General features: G+C 44.7%; 1 protein-coding gene across 3 annotated transcripts in view; it reads right to left on the bottom strand.

Annotated features, from left to right (window-relative positions):
- Positions 1-19,987, bottom strand: part of ABCA3 (ATP binding cassette subfamily A member 3) — a 73,066-nt gene that overhangs the window by 32,845 nt on the left and 20,234 nt on the right. For all 3 annotated transcript variants that reach the window (XM_081887906.1, XM_081887908.1, XM_081887907.1), the window contains exons 2-9: positions 18,538-18,631; positions 14,866-15,124; positions 14,385-14,512; positions 13,664-13,829; positions 8,481-8,740; positions 7,698-7,814; positions 7,433-7,553; positions 2,644-2,817 (exon numbers count right to left, since the gene is read on the bottom strand). In XM_081887906.1, coding sequence (XP_081744032.1) covers positions 2,644-2,817; positions 7,433-7,553; positions 7,698-7,814; positions 8,481-8,740; positions 13,664-13,829; positions 14,385-14,512; positions 14,866-15,124; positions 18,538-18,591 — 1,279 coding nt within the window. In that variant the 5' untranslated portion in view covers positions 18,592-18,631. The remainder of the gene's footprint in view (positions 1-2,643; positions 2,818-7,432; positions 7,554-7,697; positions 7,815-8,480; positions 8,741-13,663; positions 13,830-14,384; positions 14,513-14,865; positions 15,125-18,537; positions 18,632-19,987) is intronic.

Genomic DNA, 19,987 nt, shown 5'->3' with positions numbered 1-19,987 from the left:
TGGGGTCACAAAGAGTCGGACACGACTAAACGACTAAACAACAACAACAATGTACACAGAATACGCTTATAAATAAAAAACATTTTAGCCCACTCTAGCCCAATGGTTGCTATTAATTTGATTTTGAATTGATTTTAGAATGAATTGATTTTAGAATGTATTTCAATTAATTGATTGTGATTTTATATAAACTGTGTTATTTTTACTGTTGTGAGCCGTTCTGAGCCCGGCTTCAGCTGGGGAGGACAGGATATAAATAAAATTTTACTATTATTAATTATTATTATTATTATTATTATTATTATTATTATTATTATTATATGCTGCACTTTTGTTTGTTTGTGGGTTTTTTCCAGGAGAAAGAAAGAAAAATAGAATATTCAGCCCGCTTTTAATTCCAGCCAGAGCTGGAACAACAAGAGTATTGCAGCTGAACAAACATTTACCAGTTGCTCAATAACCAGCTGGTAAGTCATGTGAGTTGGTCTCACACTGATTCCTGCTTGCAAGAGATACAGCAACAGATACAGAGCCCAGCCCAGGACAAACCTATGGCTGCCTGTCTCCTGATGATTGTTAGGCAATTCACACCGTGGGTGAATACATTCTTTCAAAGAGTACTAATCTCACCACCCTCTTTTTGGAGCTAATCCCGACCAACGCAGCAAACAATCAACATTTCCTGCCATTCTGTTATGGTACAATCTGCATTAATACAATTAAATTCCAACTTTCCTCCAAGGATCAAGGTTACTGCTCCAAGGGGACACCCAGTGAGCTACATAGCTTAGTGGGGATTCGAACCCCGGTTTCCCAGGGTCCTGGGCCAGCGTTCTAACCACTACACCACACTGGTTGCTGCAGCCCATGCCATGCCATAAAGATATAAGAAGAGCCTGATGGATCAGCCCAATGGCCCATCTAGTCCAGCATTCTGTTCTTGCAGTGGCCAACCAGATGTCTGTGGGAACCTGAGCACAAGAGCACTTTCCTTTCCTGTGGTTTCCAGCAACTGGCATTCAGAAGAATTGCCTATGGCGGAGTAGGGCTGGCCGATGTCGGCCTTTCAGCATCACAGTATATCACCAACCAAACATTGCGGTCTGGCGATGTTCAAAAACAAGCTGCACTGGCCTCAGCAACTAGCAAAACTGACTGGAAAACTTAAGAGGAATGTCAAACCAAAAGGTATTTAGGGAATGGAAAATATATAAAGAATACTTGAAAATGTACTGTACGAACTTGCAGAAATAGAGTGATACTGATAACCAAGAATTGTTCAAAATGTAATAGTGGATTATATACCTATATACAAAATAAAATAATGTGAATCTGTGCAAGGAATACAGATAACATAAGTAGTATAATGAGAATTATTGGAAGTTACATATTTTAATTTGTTATGAAAGTGTAATATATTGTATTTGCTTATGTTTGTTTTTTCTAACTTTCCTTACTTTATTGTTTTTATTCATTTGTATCGTCTTTTGTACTATATGTTATGTATATTTGTCTATGTGAAAATTATTAAAGATTTTCAAAAGAAAAAAAGGAAAGAAATTGCTGCAGCTCTCGCCGTGGGAGCTGAGGAGGGTTTATCCCAGCGCCTAGCGGGCTGGGACAAGGCAGCTTGTTTGTACAGCTCACCTGGGGCACGGGAGGCTCCCAATCCCCAGCTCAGTCATCCCCGGTGCTCTCCCCGCTCACGGATGAGTAGGGAGAGCAGCGGGGCTCCTTTGGGCAGCTCTGCCAGCGATGGGGAGGGGTCCCCATCTCCAGTTGAGTCATCCCTGGTGCTTCCCCCACCCCCGCTTGCGCAGGAACCAGCGCTGGACTGGGGGATCCTTTAACTGCTCAGCTGAGGGGAGCAGCAACCACACACTCCTCAGCCAAGCAGTTAAAAGATGCAGAGGAACAAGCTGTTATCGGTGCCTCGCCAATGAAGCTTTTTTCTCCTTCTGCGCAGTATGAGGGCAGAGTGTGATGGCAACACTCGCTGGAAGAAGTACAGGGGTACCTCGGGTTACAGACGCTTCAGGTTACAGACGCTTCAGGTTACAGACTCCACTAACCCAGAAATAGTACCTCGGGTAAAGAACTTTGCTTCAGGATGAGAACAGAAATCACGTGGCGGCAGAAGGAGGCCCCATTGGCTAAAGTGGTGCTTCAGGTTAAGAACAGTTTCAGGTTAAGAACGGACCCCCAGAATGAATTAAGTTCTTAACCCGAGGTACCACTGTAGCTAGCAGAGGGACTCGGAAGTAGTGGCGGTTTCACCAGCGATATACCATTGAGTGAAGCTGACATCATGGTCTACTCCTTGTACCAATCCTGGGTGATATATTGATATATTGACCAGGGCTACTGTCAGAGCACTGCCATCACGGCTAGTAGCCATCTATAGTCTTATCCTCCATGAACTAGCCCAATCTTTTTTAAAAACCACCCAAGTTGGCAGCCACATTGCCTCCTGTGCGGCAGAGTTCCATAGTTTAACAATGGGCTCTGTGCATTCCTGCACGTACACAAAGAGCAAAAGCAGCTCGACTGTTTCTGCCAAAGGAGGATTTGCATCCAGAAAAACTGGCAGCCAGCCAAAAGGGTGGGATTCTCGCCTGGCCAGAAGCATCCTAGCCAACTCACCTTTCCCTTCGAACATGCCGATCAACTGCGCTCCCATAGCCATGGCGACGTTGGAAATGAGGCACGACGAAAGCTTCTGGTTGTGTGTCATCGTGTCGTAGCGTGGGGAGATGAAGAAGTATGGAATGTAGGAGAAGAAGTAGAGGAAGCCCCCAGCAGCTGCCGCCACGTTTGCTGGGAATGCAAACGAGAGAGACAATATTCAGAGAAAATAACGGCAAGAATTCCTGTGCACTAACAAATTCAATAGGAACTCTTTGTGTCGTGGAAACCCAACTCGTGGCATCAAAGCCAGTGTATGAAGGGAGGGGCAAAAGAGGGTCATGCAGTCCTGACACCTTTTCCCCTAGGCTCCTTAAACTGTGGTAGAAACTGTGGAGAAAAATGCAATATGAAGGGGGACCTGCAAAAAAGGTTTGAAGCATGGAGTGCTGCGGCTCAGCACTCTAGCAAGATAACAGCTTTTTCCTGGACACTCCACTGAAGTCTTCTTTTCCTTCCCTGTTTCCCCAAAACAGTCAGTCAGCATTCTGTGTACACTGAGCATGTTCATTACTCCTATATGCGGTTCCAACCCCCTGTGACAGACTTATAAAGTAAAGGTAAAGGGACCCCTGACCATTAGGTCCAGTCGTGACCGACTCTGGGGTTGTGGCGCTCATCTCACTTTATTGGCCGAGGGAGCTGGAGTACAGCTTCCGGGTCATGTGGCCAGCATGACTAAGCCGCTTCTGGCGAACCAGAGCAGCGCACGAAAACGCTGTTTACCTTCCCGCCGGAGTGGTACCTATTTATCTACTTGCACTTTGATGTGCTTTTGAACTGCTAGGTTGGCAGGAGCAGGGACCGAGCAACGGGAGGTCACTCTGTTGCGGGGATTTGAACCGCCAACCTTCTGATCAGCAAGTCCTAGGCTCTGTAGTTTAACCCACAGCACCACCCGCGTCCCGCCAGACTTATACTGTATGTCTAAATCTTTTTTAAAAAAAGAAATATATATATGTATATATGGTGTCTATAAAACCTTTCCAGGAGTGTATCACTTCAGACTGCAGGTGGGACAGTCTGAACATGATCTGAACACTCCGCCAAGTTAAAACACACATACACACAACTCTCTGCATTTGGAAAGCTAGCACATCAAGGAGAAGGTCAGGCTCAAACTCTTCTCCTTGACATACTCACACTCCATAGGCAGGGAAACTTTTGACTGGATGCATGCTTGACACACATTATATCACTGTTTATATAATAAGTAACAATGTTTTTATTTGTTAACTTTTTCATCTGTTAAAAACGATCAAAGCGCAATTAAAAATGGCATTGCTTTTGTGATTTGATGTGCAGTGTTTTCTACTAAGAAGAAAGTGTTGTTAATGCACAATGACAGGTACATTAAACTTGTAAAACTCAAATGAATTACTGTCTGCTTGGCTGGAAAGTTTCAGTATAAAAAGCATCAAAATGAAAAACTCTTGCATGGGTGGGCTGAACAAGGGTCTGCTTCTGCATTCCCACAGCGACAAACTTGTTCACTGTGCTTAGTCACATCCCGCCTCTTCCAGAGAGTGAATTACAGGCGCAACTCTGAAAACCAGGGGCAAACAAGTCTTTCAAGTTTTACTGTTGCAGTGACACACTAGACCTGGCTGTTTCTCACTCTGCAATCTGTTCCTAGCATAGTCACTGCTTAGGCCTCAAATTCCTGGAGTTGCTTTTGACATGTAAACATTGCAATCCATTAAACTGCCCAAGGTGGAGTGGGGTGGGGTGTTACTGCTGGCACCTTCAACAGGTGCCATTTGCAGCTGATTCCAGTGGGATTTCCAGGAACTGGGTTCAAATCCAAATTTAGCAAGGACCAGCTGCACTCGGAAAAAGGACACCTACCAAATCAGGAGCCTCGTCAGGCCTGATTAGGCTCATGGGCTAGAAGTCCCCAGCATTGCGTTAAAGCGAGGCATACTATCCCAGGGTTGGCTTAGAGCATAACAATGAAATTTGTTGTGCTGAAAATTCTGGTTTTCTTACTCCCTACATATAACTGCATTTCCTCCCCTTACAACTTGTGCTTTAAAGCTGTGATCCAATTAATACCATAAGCATGCCATGGGGGAGGGGGAGGGAGAACAAAGCTCAAAGCCCTCTGTTTCCACAGGCAGCTGCTTCAAATGCTGAAGAGGCAAGCCACATTTCATTTCAGATTTGAAAGTGGAAAGGTGGCTTGCCTCTTCGGAATGCAGTGGCTGAGTCAAAGAAACCTCTAGCTCTTTGGCATCTTCCTGTGCGATGATAACCAAAGTCTTGGGACTAGTCGAAAACACACCAGGGACTAGCGGTGGTTCTCAGGGCAGCACTTACGAATTCGTCTGAAAGGAAGCCATGTACAGCTCCTCTTCCTTGATATTCTCCACCCAAACACCCCACATAATAATAATAATAATAATAATAATAATAATAATAATAATAATAATAATAAACCCATCTGGCTGGGTTTCCCCAGCTACTCTGGGCGGCTTCCAACAAAATATTAAAATACAATAGTAAATTTAAAAAACAATGTAAGTTAAATGTGGCATACTTTGCAATGCTCAAATCTAGCAATGCCATCATCTCAGGGACCATTCCACACCCTTATTTCCACTGCATGGAAAAAAAATTGATGCGAGTGGGGATGCATAATGTTGCAAAGGAGGGAAATTCAGTATTATCAGCTACTGTGGGAAACAGAATACTCTACTGGACTAGCTAAGCCTTTGGTATGACCTAGAGGGTTCCTTTCTTATGCTTTATTTAGGGGGAGAAAGCTGAGCCTAGTATTCAGCAGTACAGCAGCAAATACTATACGTGCATGGATATTATTGAGACCTCCCAGTTCTTAATTCACTTCTATTCTAATATGTGATGGTGGGGAAGCAAAAAGGAATCAAGGGACATGACAGTTAGTTTTGCAAAAAAAATAAATAAAAAAAAATAGGAAAAAAGTCCTGAGCTGCTCTGATGCTTGAAATAGCAACTTGATCTTCACAAACGAGCAGGGGAAGATTTTGCAGTCCCAGTGGCAACAAGCACTATCAACTACAAATCGAGCTGCCATAGGAACCATGGCTAAGTTACATGCAATGGGTAACCCAACCTACTTCCCTGTCTGGGACAATCCTGTATCTTGAGCGGGCCAAAGCAGTAGAAGAAAAAGGCATGTGTTTTTAGGTTTACAAAGAGGCAGTCCACACCCCTGGGGAATTTCCACTCAGCTGCTCGTCTGTTATCAGCTATCATGCACATCACTGATGCTCCTGCATAACCTCATAATTAACATTTCAAATCCGGAATATGATGAGACAAAAGCGCTACCAACTTCCTGGCCTTATGATCACCCTGGGAAACTAGGAGGGGGAAATTGTCAGGCAAAAGCAAAGCAAAACAAAACAAAACAAAACATGGCTTCTTGTACTTTCAACTTGGAAGCAATAAAGCTGTGGAATGCCGCACCAGGGGGGTGAATAAACAGGAGGTAACTGCCTCTGCAACTTAAGAGCACAGTCCTACCCATATCTGCTCAGAAATAAGTCCTACGGGATTCATTTCGGATTGCTCACAGATAAGTGAGATTAAGCTTGTGGCCGACTCTCTGTGGATTGCAAGAGGACATCCTATCGTTGGGCTAAAAACAAACAAGGGATGTGCATGTGCTTCCGTTCCTCCCCACAACCTTGGGCCAAGAAAGGAACCATCATGTGAAGCCCAGAATTTTGAGTACCAGAACTGAACTGAACTCAAAGTCCTTCCAAGCAAAAATCCATGGCTGGCCACCCTCTCTTTCCCATCGCCTTAGCTTACTTCATCTCACTAGTGTCATAGCTGTCAACTTTTCCCTTTTCTTCCGAAGAATCCTATTCGGAATAAGGGAATTTCCCTTTAAAAAGGGGAAACGTTGACAGGTATGACTAGTATAATTTGCAGGGAGAGCAGTCATTTCCTTCTTTTTTCCTTTCAAAACTACTTATTATCCTTAAACCCCGCAGTATAGGAAGAAGAAATCACAGCCAAGCTATAAAATGCAAATCAAATAGCTGAAAACCATAAAACCCAACAGGAAATGGGACCCAAAAAAAACACAGGTGAGATTATTACACATTACAGCTGATAACAATTTGCGTGCCTTTGCTGGCACAACAAATAAACTGACATTAGCCTTTCCCTGTCTTGCTAACTGGACAAGAGAGTCAACCAAGGCAGTCAAATTGTTTTCTGCCAGGATGGTGGATGTCTCCCAGTATCAGATGTTGATGTACACAAAAAGGGTGCCCAGACTGCACTGTGGTTCATTGGGTTTGATTTGCCTTTCGTGGTTCTTATATTATTGGTAACCTTCTCTAACAGGGCAATAATCCAGCATCTGTCATACCATTTATCAACTGAAATTTCATTATCCGCTTTCTAGTAATGTGAAATTGAGAGCTTAGCGTCCATTAACATAATATGAATGTGATCTTTATTGGGTAGGGCTTCATTAGTGAGGTCCATTTTCTTGCTGCCATTCTTGGAATATTTCCCAATCTCCTCCAGGCACCCATGTTTATCTGCTTCGAGGCACAAAGGGATCTGCCAGCAGATCTGGATCTACTTTCTGCCTTCCACTGACCAAAAGCAGGGCCTGAAAGGCAACAAACTTTTCAAACGTGGGCTAAGCAGCAGCCAGCAGATTCTGCCAGCCTGAGAGAAGTGGTTGTGCAAATCAGTCACTCTTTCATCCTGACCGACAAACAGCCAAGGACACTTTGCTTACCTTTGGAGAAGAAGGTGCTGACCATGAAGCTGAAGGAGATGGATGCGATGGAGAAGACTGTCAAGAAGGTAAACACCAGAGTGGGGTCACTATTTGTGAGCACCGCTCCCTGTTTGCTCACCTGCAAAAATCAATACCCTGCGGTTAGTCCCATTATCTACTCAGAACTCAGCAGCAACGTACAGACTAAAGAAAATGGAAGGCAGAGTGTGCTGCCAACCCTGATGTGTGTGTTAAGTTTCAACGCCAGCTGGGAGATGCTCACCTTTACGCAGAAGAGGATGGTGACAAAGAAGTTGGAGACCAAGAGGAAGAGGAAGAACATGAGGAACCAGGCACTCCAGTGCAGCCAGTTACTGAGGCCCATCATTCGCATGTACTCCTGCGGATGCAAAAAATCAGCATTGGGTTATTCTAACATTGACTCCTTCCCAACATTATTCATCCCTTGAATCCCATAGCCAGGAGCACTTATGAACATTTACAGTTCTTTTCAACAGATAAGGGCAATCAGCAAACACTGGACACATTCTTCTGCCTTAGTTTGTCTTTTCTAATCTTTCAAAACCAGCCGTACCCCTTCAGTTCCATGCAAAAGATTGGTCAATATAGATTGCTATTCAGTTTTCCTGCTCACTGTAAGATCACTTACTGTTTCCAAAACATATGCAAGCAAGAAGCGAGCAGTTACCTGCCTTTTTATATGAAATATGACTTCTTTAAAAGTATAGTGCAGATGGGACCTCAATCTCTTTCCAAAAAATGGATGGAAGCCAAGGATGGTATCCAGCTAAGACCTACTCAGAGAACACACACTGAAATTAATGAACATGACTAACTCAGGTCCAGTGGGTTTACTCTGAGTAGGACCTAGTTGGAACCAACCCTATGATTCTCCAGGGATAATAAATTCTGGGATTAGATTCCCAAAGTCAATAGGAGTTTGGTGCAACTGCAAATTCAGTTATATACCCGGCAGATGCAGAAATCCACACAGATAGACTTGCTGCCTAGCCTGGACTGTCAGAAGTACTTATCACTGCATTACCTTCAGCTTCTTCTCTTTCTCATGCACCACAGCACGGACTATGTTGAGCGAGGTATAGGTGAAGCTCAGCATGAGCAGCAGGGGAAGCTGGTTCTGAATGGCCAGCACAAAGAGGTCATTGACGTAGGGTGGGTAGGGAAAACGGCGAATGACCACCATGAACCTTTCCAGCAGACTTTCCGCAGAAGTGTTGGTGTGGGACTGCAGGATTGCCATGTCCACAGCATGCTGCACTGCCAGGAAGCCTTCTCGGTAATACCCTACGGAAGCAAGAGGAGGGGGTCAGAAAGGACATCACAGAAGTTGTCTGATACTGAGGCCACATCCACACCACAAATCACTATCATACCACTTTAAACAATCAGGGCTCTTCCCTCCAACCCCCCCCCCCAGACTTCTGGGAGCCACAACTTGTTAAGGGTGCTGAGAGTCCTCAGGAGACCCCAGAGTGGTTCTACAGCCAATCCCTCTTCACTGTGAAATCTGGGAACTGTAGTAACTCAGTGAGGGGAATAGGGGTCTCTTAACATCTCTCATCACTGTTCAGTGGTGCAGTCACCTCAGGTGGCAGGCTGGGGACAGCCGCGGGGGGCAAGTCTGGGCCCTCAGGAAGACACTGCTTGCTGCCTCCTGCATTTCTCCTCCTCCTCCTCCTCTTCCTCCCCCTGCGTGTTCCTCTCTAGCCTCCTTTCTGCCCCCCTCCAGGCCTGGATTAAAACAGCTGGAGGCCCAGGGCTAGGAGGTCTCCTGATCATGAGAAATAAAACCTCATCCTCTTCTTTATCTGCTCAATGGAAGTAGAACGTTGCTGAATTTTCAGCATTAATTAAAATATTGTTTATACATTTATAACCTTTAATAAGTTTACAGAAGTATGGAATTAATGAAGACATTCACACAGAACATTCATAGGGGAATCATACCTATATTATAACATTTCACTATATACAAAGTCAGAACAGTTTCCTTCAAGCTCTTTTTGACGCAAACTTCTCCATTATATCATTAAAATCAGGAAGTCACAGTTTATCATTTTCGATGCAGTAGAATGCTTAGATCAGACAACCATTCTGTTTGTAACCATTAAATACAAGAACAATCTGAAAATTGCTTCCACATTTGGAAAAGCGATCCAAATTTTCTCCTGGAATATTATTTGATATATATCTTGGTGGCTTTTCAGCATAAGCCTGTACAGGTGGCAGTGAAAAGGTCATTTTTGGATACTCTTGCACCAACATCTCAATGCCTTTGTGAATCTGTTCCTTGGTTGCTTGCAGCTACAACAAAAATGAAAAATTGCCAGCCACACTCCTATTCACTGCTGCTCTTCTGTCTAGATTGGCTTCAAAAGCATCCATGACAGGGATAAATGAATTTACCCTAAACTTATCTCTTGGAGAAAGTTCATCTAGGCCTATGGGTGCTGTCCCATCATTAGGCTCCCCCCCATACTTTCTGCCTTCTTTTGAAAGTTTTGTACTCTACATCTGGTACAGTAAATTTTGCTTGCTATTCACTCTCAGTCACAAAGGTATGTGCCTCCAAGCAATCTTGCGATGCTTTGATTCACTCTTCGAGTGTTGATGAGAGCATTTGACCACACTTGCTTGCTTAAGTGTGTTAGCATAGAGTTCATATGATTTTTAGAGTTTGAACAAGATAAGCCTGATGCCAATCAACGAATCCAGTAGAAGCTAAAGCAGTAGTTGAGGAAGTTTAACTAGAGAAAAGTGTGCACACCAAATTTTCCCCAGTCTCCTGCAGTGGCCTCAGGCAGAGAAGGAGGAGGCGCCATTTTCTTTTTTGCCTCAAGCGGCAAAACACGCTGGGCTGGCCCTACTCATCATCCTAAACAAATTACAGTTCCCAGAATTCTCTGGGGGAAGCCAAGGCTGTTTAAAATGGTATAGTGTTTGGGTCCTGCCTGATGGTTTCCCACAGGCATCTGGGAGAAGGGGACGCTAGACTAGATAGGCCATTGGCTTGACCTAGCCAGCTCTTATTATGTTCTTACAATGCAGAACTGCTCCATAAACAAATCAAAATGAATGCTCAATAAAAATGAGATATAATCTAATCCCTGCATAAACTTCGTGTAAGCAAATCAGGATGAGTGCTGAATAAACAGGTTACAGGGAGGTCAGCGCCTCTCAAGAAATGACCAGGCTCCCATGCCCTGTCTAATTAAGTGACTTATTTTAACTGTGGGGCTATCTTCCTCCACTCCCTTCCTCTTGCCTTTGCTTCACATGTCTATTAACACTACAATCCTGCAGGCAATATAGTGCAATTATTGTTAGTAATCAACAAGGAAGGCTAAGTTATAGTAGGATGTTCGGACTCTTAACAAAATACGGGAATTTATTTAAAACAAGCAACAAGGCTTCAGCCCAAAAAAAGCCTGTAAATCAAGCAAATACATCTCACTTGGCAAACATTTGCATAACTTCTTATGCCAGCTACTGAAGTTCAGTGTGGAATTACAGGCCTCTCCTAGCCACTCCCACAGTTTAAGGCCTATTAGTTCCAGCACTCTCTATGATCTCTACTCACCATTATAATTACATACTCAATCGCCAACCTAGTATTTTATTACAACAATGAAGTAATGTCTCACCATTTACATCACCTCAACAGTTTATACTATTGGTGGTATATAAATAATTCTGCAAATGCATACATACATGCGGACATGAGACTTCAAAGGTCACATCCACACCAATGCATTTAAAGCACATTTAACACACATTTAAAGTGCATAGCTTCCCCCAAAGAATCCTGGGAACTGTAGTTTACTCATCCCAGAGCTGCAATTCCCAGCACCCTCAACAAACTACAGTTTCCAGGGTTTGTCTGGGGAAGCCTTGGGTGTTAAATGTGCTTTAAACGTATCATGTGAGTGTCATCAAAAGCTGCAGTGTGCTCTCTGGGATCCTCAAACTTCTTGGAAACCTAAATTCCTACAAGTTAGAATCACAGCTGAGATATTATCTGTAAGCTGCCTTGAGTCCATGCCAGGGGAAAGGGCAGGGTATAAATCAATATCACTATCACCATCACCTCTGTATTTTCTTTCCAAGCCCCCTATCCTCCTACCCACATAAATTCCCTTCTATTGTTGAAATGACATATCCATGCAGTTTGCAGCTAGACCTAAGATGTGCATATTAGCCGCCTAATGTCATTGTGTCTTTGCAGCAGAAGAATTTCACCAACCCTGTTCCAATTAGGAGATGACTAACACGGAAACATGCCAAGCCTAGGTGCCGGCAGTTCTGCCAACTCTCTGCAACTGCAGCCATTTGTTAAGCTGCTAATTAAATGCATTCCGCCGCTCACTCCTCCAGCGTAAGTGAGCCAAGGAGACAATGAAAGTGGGTTCGAGAGAGAGGCAGGCGATGCACACAGCTTGTCCTTTCAATGATAAACAAGCAGTCAGCTGGAAACGAGACCTCCTGCTTCTCACAGCCTGTGCCGGCCAGCAATGCCCTAGTTTTGTGCCGGTGTCTGCCACCAGAGGCTTCGTGGAGCAGCGTGGCTGTGTGTGTGCAATGCAGAGTGGGCCTGCTTTTAAGCAGTTTCTAGTTGCTTTGGAAAAAACAGCCATTTATGGATTGTGTATTTACCCAAAAAGCCTTGCTTGCCATCTGATGAGGGGAGCCCTCACCCACATCTATAGCCACACAGTTCATTAAGTTAACAGCACAATTTGTTCTAGGAAGATCATACATCAGCTATGACAGCTGAATGCAAATTCAATTTATTTATTTTTAAGAAGGGGGCATTATATTTTTATCTTTCCTCCAAGGATCTCAGGATGGCTGCGAGATTCTACTCACCTCCATTTTGTCTTCACAACCACAACAGCAAGAGTGGAGAACTGGTCACCTTCCAGGCATTTGTTGGACTACAGCCCCCATCAGCCCTGACTGAGGGCTAAGGGAGCAGGAGTCCATCTACATTTGCAGGGCCACAGACTCCCCAGTGGTAGCTGGTGCCCACTGGAACTCGTAGGGCAGGAGGCACGGAGACTCACTTTGGGTGGAGTCAGTGTCAATGATAGGTGGAACCAATTCTAGTTTTGTCTCCATCCTCCTAGCTACTGAGCTCTACAAAGCCAGGTGGCAATAATGCAGTCAAATTGGGGACGTATTGCAGAACAATTCAATGTATTAGTACAGTGGTACCTCGGGTTGTGGGACGCGGGTGGCGCTGTGGGTTAATCCACAGAGCCTAGGACTTGCTGATCAGAAGGTCGGCGGTTCGAATCCCCACAATGGGGTGAGCGCCCATTGCTCGGTCCCTGCTCCTGCCAACCTAGCAGTTCGAAAGCACCTCAAAGTGCAAGTAGATAAATAGGTACCGCTCCGGCAGGAAGGTAAACGGCCGTTCCGTGTGCTGTTTTGGTTCGCCAGAAGCAGCTTAGTCATGCTGGCCACATGACCCGGAAGCTGTACGCCAGCTCCCTCGGCCAATAAAGCAAGATGAGCACCGCAACCCCAGAGTCGGTCACGACTGGACCTAATGATCAGGGGTCCCCTTTACCTTTACCTTTTACCTCGGGTTACATATGCTTCAGGTTACATACACTTCAGGTTACAGACTCCGCTAATAAAGAAATAGTGCTTCAGGTTAAGAACTTTGCTTCAGGATGAGAACAGGAATCGCACAGTGGTGGCAGTGGGAGGCACCATTAGCTAAAGTGGTGTCTCAGGTTAAGAACAGTTTCAGGTTAAGAACGGACCTCCAGAACGAATTAAGTACTTAACCCGAGGTACCACTGTATTAGCATGCAAGGTCCTAAATGGCCTCAGATGCAAGAACCTAAAGTAACACCTTCTTCAATAAAAACCGCAGAACAGAATACATACACACAGAAAATCAGCCTGGTAGATCCTTTTGGGGAGGGACCATCGTTCATGTTACAGATAACTTTCTTTGCACACAAGACGTCCCAGGTTTCATGCTTGCCATCTCCAGTTTAAAATGTACTAGGCGGCACAGAATATGAGAAGCCTCTGCCTGAGACTCTCCTGAGCTACTGCCAGTCAGGGGGAGGCTGTGCTAATCTATGGTGCTCCAAGAGTCTGACCTGGTCTAAGGTAGCTTCCTCGGTTCCTGTGCCCTGATGCCCATGTGGTTAACTTTCCCCATGAACTCCCAGCCCAGAGATTACTCACCTGGTGTTCCTCCATCGTGCAAGTTGGGTTCTCTGGGTCCTGGTAACTGGAACAGCGGGAAGAGGTAGCTGGTGTGCCAATCACGGTCCAGGTTAGGGTTCAGGCCTGTCTGCTCACTCCGAGGGGCATTCCTAGGGCTGTATTTGAAACGTAGTTGGTAACTCACCTGCAAGAAGAATTAATTTTTTAAAAACCTACATAACAATATAGAAAAACGGGCAAAAGCCAATCTCCCAGCAAACAAATCAGAATGATTACTCATTACAGTGGAACCTTGATCCCCAAATGGCTTAGTTGCTGAACAATTGGCTTCTGAAAGCTGCAACCTGGAAGTAATTGTTCCAGTTTTTGGAACATTTTCAGAAGCCAAACATCAGACGCAGCTTCCGTTTGAGTGCAGAACGTTCCTGCAGCCAATCGGGAGCTGTGCCTTGGTTTCCGAATGGTTTCAAACAGACTCCCGGAACAGATTAAGTTTGACAACCAAGGTACCACTGTAAATAGCCAATATCATCTAACCTCCCTGCAACAAAGCAAAATGAATGCTCACTATAACAGGCTGGAAGCACCTGCTAATTAACTGTGCATTAATAGCTGCCACTCACTGGCCAAGTTAAATTTTCCAAGATGGCTCCCAGCCACACATGCCCACAAAAGTCCCCCACCCCTGCTTTATCAACTTGAGGAACCCTGGGTGAAACCTGCCCTCGTAAGACCTTACCTGCAGTGGCAGGGGCTCTTGACTGTGAGCTAAGAGGTTTTCGAAGACAATGCCAGCCAAAACATTGCCAGAGCGGTTGTCAAACCTGATGTAGTCTTCAAAGGCTTTCTCAGAAGGGAAGCCTCGAACTGCAAGGAAAACAAAATACACAATGAGTGTGAGAGGTGGGGGGGGGGGAGGAACAGGAGCGGCAAGGTGTTTCATTCAAGAAGTGGTGACTGGTGTCTATGGGTTTTTGTAGGGAGGAAGGCAGAGAGTCCAGCAGCAGGTGGAGCCAGATCCAGTGACAAGCAGAGCCAGGTAACTCCAGACTTTCCCCCATCCAGTGGCAACTGGTGCCCATTAGGACTGGTTGAGCAGAAGGTAAGGAGCCCAACAGTAGGCGGAGCCAAAGCCAAAGACTAAGAAAGAACACCAAGGGGGTGTTATGCTACAGAGAAGCAAACATTTGCACATGCAGACAACCTGCCTAGTTCCTGACCTTTGGTATTGATTTCCAGTGCCTTCGCCACAGTCTCCACGATGCTCTTCACAGCCGTGTTGTTAGCGGGGACATAGGCCAGCTCCAAGTTGTATGGGTGCCAATGAGGGGAGACAGGAAGCTTAGACACCGGAAGGCTGTGATAGGTGGTAGCATTCGGGTGGTCAACCGCCTGTACTCTGTGACGGAGGGCAATGAGGATGGCAGCAAACAACAATGGCAGGCAGATCTCTATGATCGTGACCAAGATCTGTCGCTTCTGCAAAACAAACCAGGTATATGTGTTTAGCTTGGCATTGAATCCTTTCCCCTGGGTGGGAAACGGCTGCAAGTGTAGATCAGGTGTTGCTATCCATGCTGCACCCCCAGCAAGTTACTCTTTGCTGCTGCTAAAACTTAAGAATTGACATGCTGAGCCATCAGCGAGGGGCTGTCTGCTAGCAACCGACATGAGAACAGGCCTTCTCAGTGCTGGCTCCCTGCATATGGAATGCTCTTCCCAGGGAGGCACATCTGACACCATTGTTGCCTATCTTTAGGTGCCAGGTCAAAATGTTTCTTTTATGCCAGGCCTTTGTTGTTGGCATTCGTCTTTAATTATCTATTGTGCCCTTCAGTAGGTGGGATGTTTTAGGCCTCCTTTTTTATAAATTTGAATGTGTTTTTAGCTTTAAGCGTGTTTTAGTTCTATGTTGCTTTTACTGTATGTGCTATTTTGTTGTAAATCACTTTGAGTTACATTTTGTAAAAAAAAAGTGACTAAGTTCATTAATTAAAAATATTAATAACGATGATGACAACACAACTTTCTGTTTCTGCGGTAAATTATTTGCCAACTTATTGAACTATTTCTAAAAAGCAATTCCAGGGCACTGAATTTTCATCTTGGCCATTTCTCTTTCATACCTGTAATCAAGTGAGATCAAGATTGTGTCCAAGGGATCACCTCTAGATCAAGTCCAAAGAGCATTGTAGCATCTTTGGGACCAATAACCTTTTCAGCTTAATAAACTGAGATATGGGGATGACTTGCTCCTCTGCATGTAGCCATTTCGTGCCTCCTTTGAGCTAGCAAACAAAGCATAGAGAGCCAGTCTCTGCTCATGCGCCTTTACAGCAACTGCAGATAGAACTTGCCAAGGCATCTAGGCACCCAAGGAGAAGAGCTGCCAATCCAGTCATAAATGCTGTAGACATGCGATCAGCAGTGACCACAGCTTTTGTAATTGCCTTACATATGTATTACTACACTCTACATATATTACTACACTCTACACAAGACTTTGCAAGCACATCAAGTTACATGGCAGATACAAGGAGGCCAAGAAATGGGGCTCTGGGGGTGGGGTTGGTTTGGATGAAAAAGGTGGGTGGAATGGGTGGATGTTTCGGGAAGACATTTATTCATTAAGTAAAGTACAGGCAGTTCTGCAATCTCCAAAACAAACAAAAACGATAATGGTTAAGCAATGAATTGCCAAGGAAATTCATAAAGCATTTAAACCATTTGCCTATTCCTCCTCTTTGCTGGGTTTATCAATGTGCAGCGTACGTAGGATTTCTTGTACCTATCAGAGTGGGCTAGGAATCCCATACATTCACATAATGTGCTGGGATCAAGCGGAACCTTTTCCTCTGCAGTCATAATGCAATTCTCTCACCTGTGGCTTGAATCAGGATAAATCACACGGACACACTACTTGAGCCAGTTACCTAACCAAGGTCAGGATGTCTGTGTATTGTGGGATTGGTGCATGAAGCATTCTCCCTCCTCCCCTTGCAGCATCCACATGACACTGATAGCATCAAAATGCCACCCTGTAGCACCCCCCCCCATGAATCAGAATTTACCCTTTCCATGGAAAATCCAGTAAGTTCAAGAAACTTGTTTGCCAGTAACTTGTTTGCAATAGGTGAATGACTTATTTGAAGTATTAAACCCTTGCCTGGAGGTGCCTTCTGTGAATGGCCATTGCTTATTATATAATTGTTACTGTCAAACTTCAGTCTTAATAATCTGGATTGTTGGTACTCTAGGGTTTGGCAATTTGCCCTCCTTAACAAGAGTGCTCATAAACTAAAAGTATCTAAATGGCAGAACTCAAATGAACCTCCCCCCCCCCCGTATGGCATGACGTAATTTCTTATACAAAAACTGAGGCACATACTCACTCGGTAACACTAGTATATATATATAAATGTCTGGCTCATCTATGACTTTATAGAACCTTTATTCTCAATGATGGAATTCACAGGTGAATTGATACATTGATTTTTACATATCTTTATTATTTGTGAAGGGAATATTTGTATAAGTTAATATTTTATTATCCCTTTGGAGATATCCCTTTGTACTTTTGCCCTTCCTGGTTTTGACACTTTATGGTTGACATTTCTCTCCCTCTCCCAAGCATATGTATTTATACTAGCAAGGCAGGAAAATGCTTCATGCACTGGGTAATTTGAGCTATTCTCCACTAATTTGTTAAATGTGCCACAAGATTGTTGTTTACACCAGTGGCTCCCAAACTTTCTCCCCCACTTGAAAATTCCTGAGGGTCTTGATGGAACACGGGATAATTTTTCTGCCTGTTGTAGCAACTGTAATGCATTGTGCTAGATGCTGTATGATTTTTAATTGCATTTTTACGGATGCCACTTGAATAAAGCCTGTGGTTTGGGAAGCCTTGGTTTATGCAACCTTTGTTTCATATGCAGTGTACAATCATCGTTGGGAGGAAGTCACAGCTCTGGAGTAGAGCACATGCTTTGATGCAGAAGGCTCCATATCCCATCCTGAGCATCTCCACTGAAAAGGATTTCAAGCCACAGAGCTTGGAAAAGTTGCACACAACCCTTCAGAAGCTTTGCCAGTCCCCTGGTCAAGGAGGATTGATGGTCAAGATGGACTTGGTATAAAACCAGCCTTCTGTGCAAACTGACCTCTGATACAGTGCAGATGAGGCAGCTGAGTTGTGCAACCAACACACTGATACACAATTGTAGGCCACCACCTTATGACCTAGTGGGCTCTTTGATTTGCAATGGAAGATCCATTTACACCTGACAGGTGCAATAAGAGAGAGACTAAAGGAGATTAACCTTGGCACGGGATAATAGGATTAGTCCATAGCCAAAGTCTCAAGTAAGCATCTTTCAATCCAGCCCACAGAGACATATCAACGTTTAATGCAAAGCAAAACAAACACACCTTAGTTAGATATGTTTGCATTGCCCAAGTCTTGTACGAGCTACACAGGAAGAAACACTTTCCTTCCCAACTGTTCGCATTGGTTATTTGCTTTGCTTTGCTCTTGAAATAACGCTTTGTTGAAATTTTATTATTTCATTTATCGCTAGATCAAGATGGCGAACAATTCCCAAAGTGGTTTAACAGTCAATCCCTCTTTCCAATGAACTCTGGAAACTGTAACTCTATGAGGGGAGTAGGGGTCTCCTAATAACTCTCAGCAGCCTTAACAAACTAGACTTCCCAGGAAGCCACAACTACTTAAAGTGGTATGTCACAGCTTTAAATATATGTACTGTATAGTGCAGATGGGGCCTTAAAGCAAGGTACATTGGCAGCAAGAATGCAGAGGTCTGACCTCCACATCTCTGTTCTCCATTTCCACCCTCTTGCCCATGTTGTACGACTCTCTGTAATCTTACCTGCAAGATGTAATTCTTCCAGAGAAGAAGCCCAAACTGCCGTAGCAGAACCATCTTTCACTTCGGAAGGGAGGAGCCACAAGATTCCAGGACTCTGAGGAAGAAAATGGTTTGAGCTTTCAGTTAATCATGCAAAGCAAATTCACAACCAGACAGTCATCTTATAGAGAGACCTACTCCAAGAAGTGTTCTGCTGTCTCCTGTGATGGAATAAATGGGCAAAATTAGAAAACAAAGAGTTGCATGTCTCAAGAAGAGTCTAGGATTAGAGCTGGAAAATACTCTAGATACTACACTTGACCTTAGCCAAAAGAGCTGGGAAATATTCTAGAAGTCATTTAGCTCAAACTGTCATCCCCTTGGCTACTGGAAGATTCAGGAGAGATAAAAGGAAGTACCTCTCTTCACATATAATGCGCGATAAGCCTATGGAACTCACACCCACCGGAGGAGGCGATGGCCAGCAATTCAGATGGCTTTAAAGGAGGATTGGACAAATTTGTGGAGAGTAAGGCTATGAATGGCTACTAGCCAGGATGACTATGTTCTACCCTCACTGTCAGAGGTCGTATGAGAGAATAGCCCCTGCTAACTCCAGCATGAAAGCCCTGAACAATAGACTTGGGTGTAGATGAATAGGAATCCCGGCAGCAAAACTGATGCAACAAAATAGCCTGCTTTAATAGGACGCAAGGCAAGGCAAGCCTGAACTCGCCCTGCATTCAGGAGCTGGCCGGAATCAGATATCAGTAAATTCCCTTTTGGAGATAGATGTTTTCTAATTCAGACAAGGACTGAGAGAGAAGATGAGAAACAGAACCTGCAACAAAATGCTGCAGTTTAGATCACACACATCATATGGGGACTTCCGGCGAGGAAAAACGGTGGGCACCACAGCAGCGAGCAGCTCCTGAAGCCAGCCAGAGCCAACTGCGCTACCAGGCTGGCTCCGGGCTGCTGAGGCTGCTGCTGTCACGTTTCCCAGGGACAGATCTGCAAATCCGGGGACTGTCCCCGGAAACCGGGGGCGTCTGGTAACCCTATACCAAACATGCTGTGACTTCATTGGGTTGGTCTGTTCTTTGATGGGAGTGTGTGAGAGAGAGACACCCGCCCCTTCAGGGTTTTTCCCCCCTGAAGGATTTTTGTGCTTCTGTAAACCTCTGGCATGGGACGCAGGTGGCGTATGGGACACGGGTGGCGCTGTGAGTTAAACCATAGAGCCTAGGGCTTACCGATCAGAAGGTCGGCGGTTCGAATCCCCATGATGGGGTGAGCTCCCGTTGCTCGGTCCCTGCTCCTGCCAGCCTAGCAGTTTGAAAGCACGTCAAAGTGCAAGTAGATAAATAGGTACTGCTCCAGCAGGAAGGTAAACGGTGTTTCCATGCGCTGCTCTGGTTCGTCAGAAGCGGCTTAGTCATGCTAGCCACATGACCCGGAAGCTGTACGC

The sequence above is a fragment of the Podarcis melisellensis genome, assembly GCF_964234715.1.
Source record: "Podarcis melisellensis genome assembly, chromosome: 14".
Taxonomy (NCBI): domain Eukaryota; kingdom Metazoa; phylum Chordata; class Lepidosauria; order Squamata; family Lacertidae; genus Podarcis; species Podarcis melisellensis.
The sequence above is the reverse complement of the archived record's forward strand: the minus strand, read 5'-3'. Positions and strand labels throughout refer to the sequence as shown.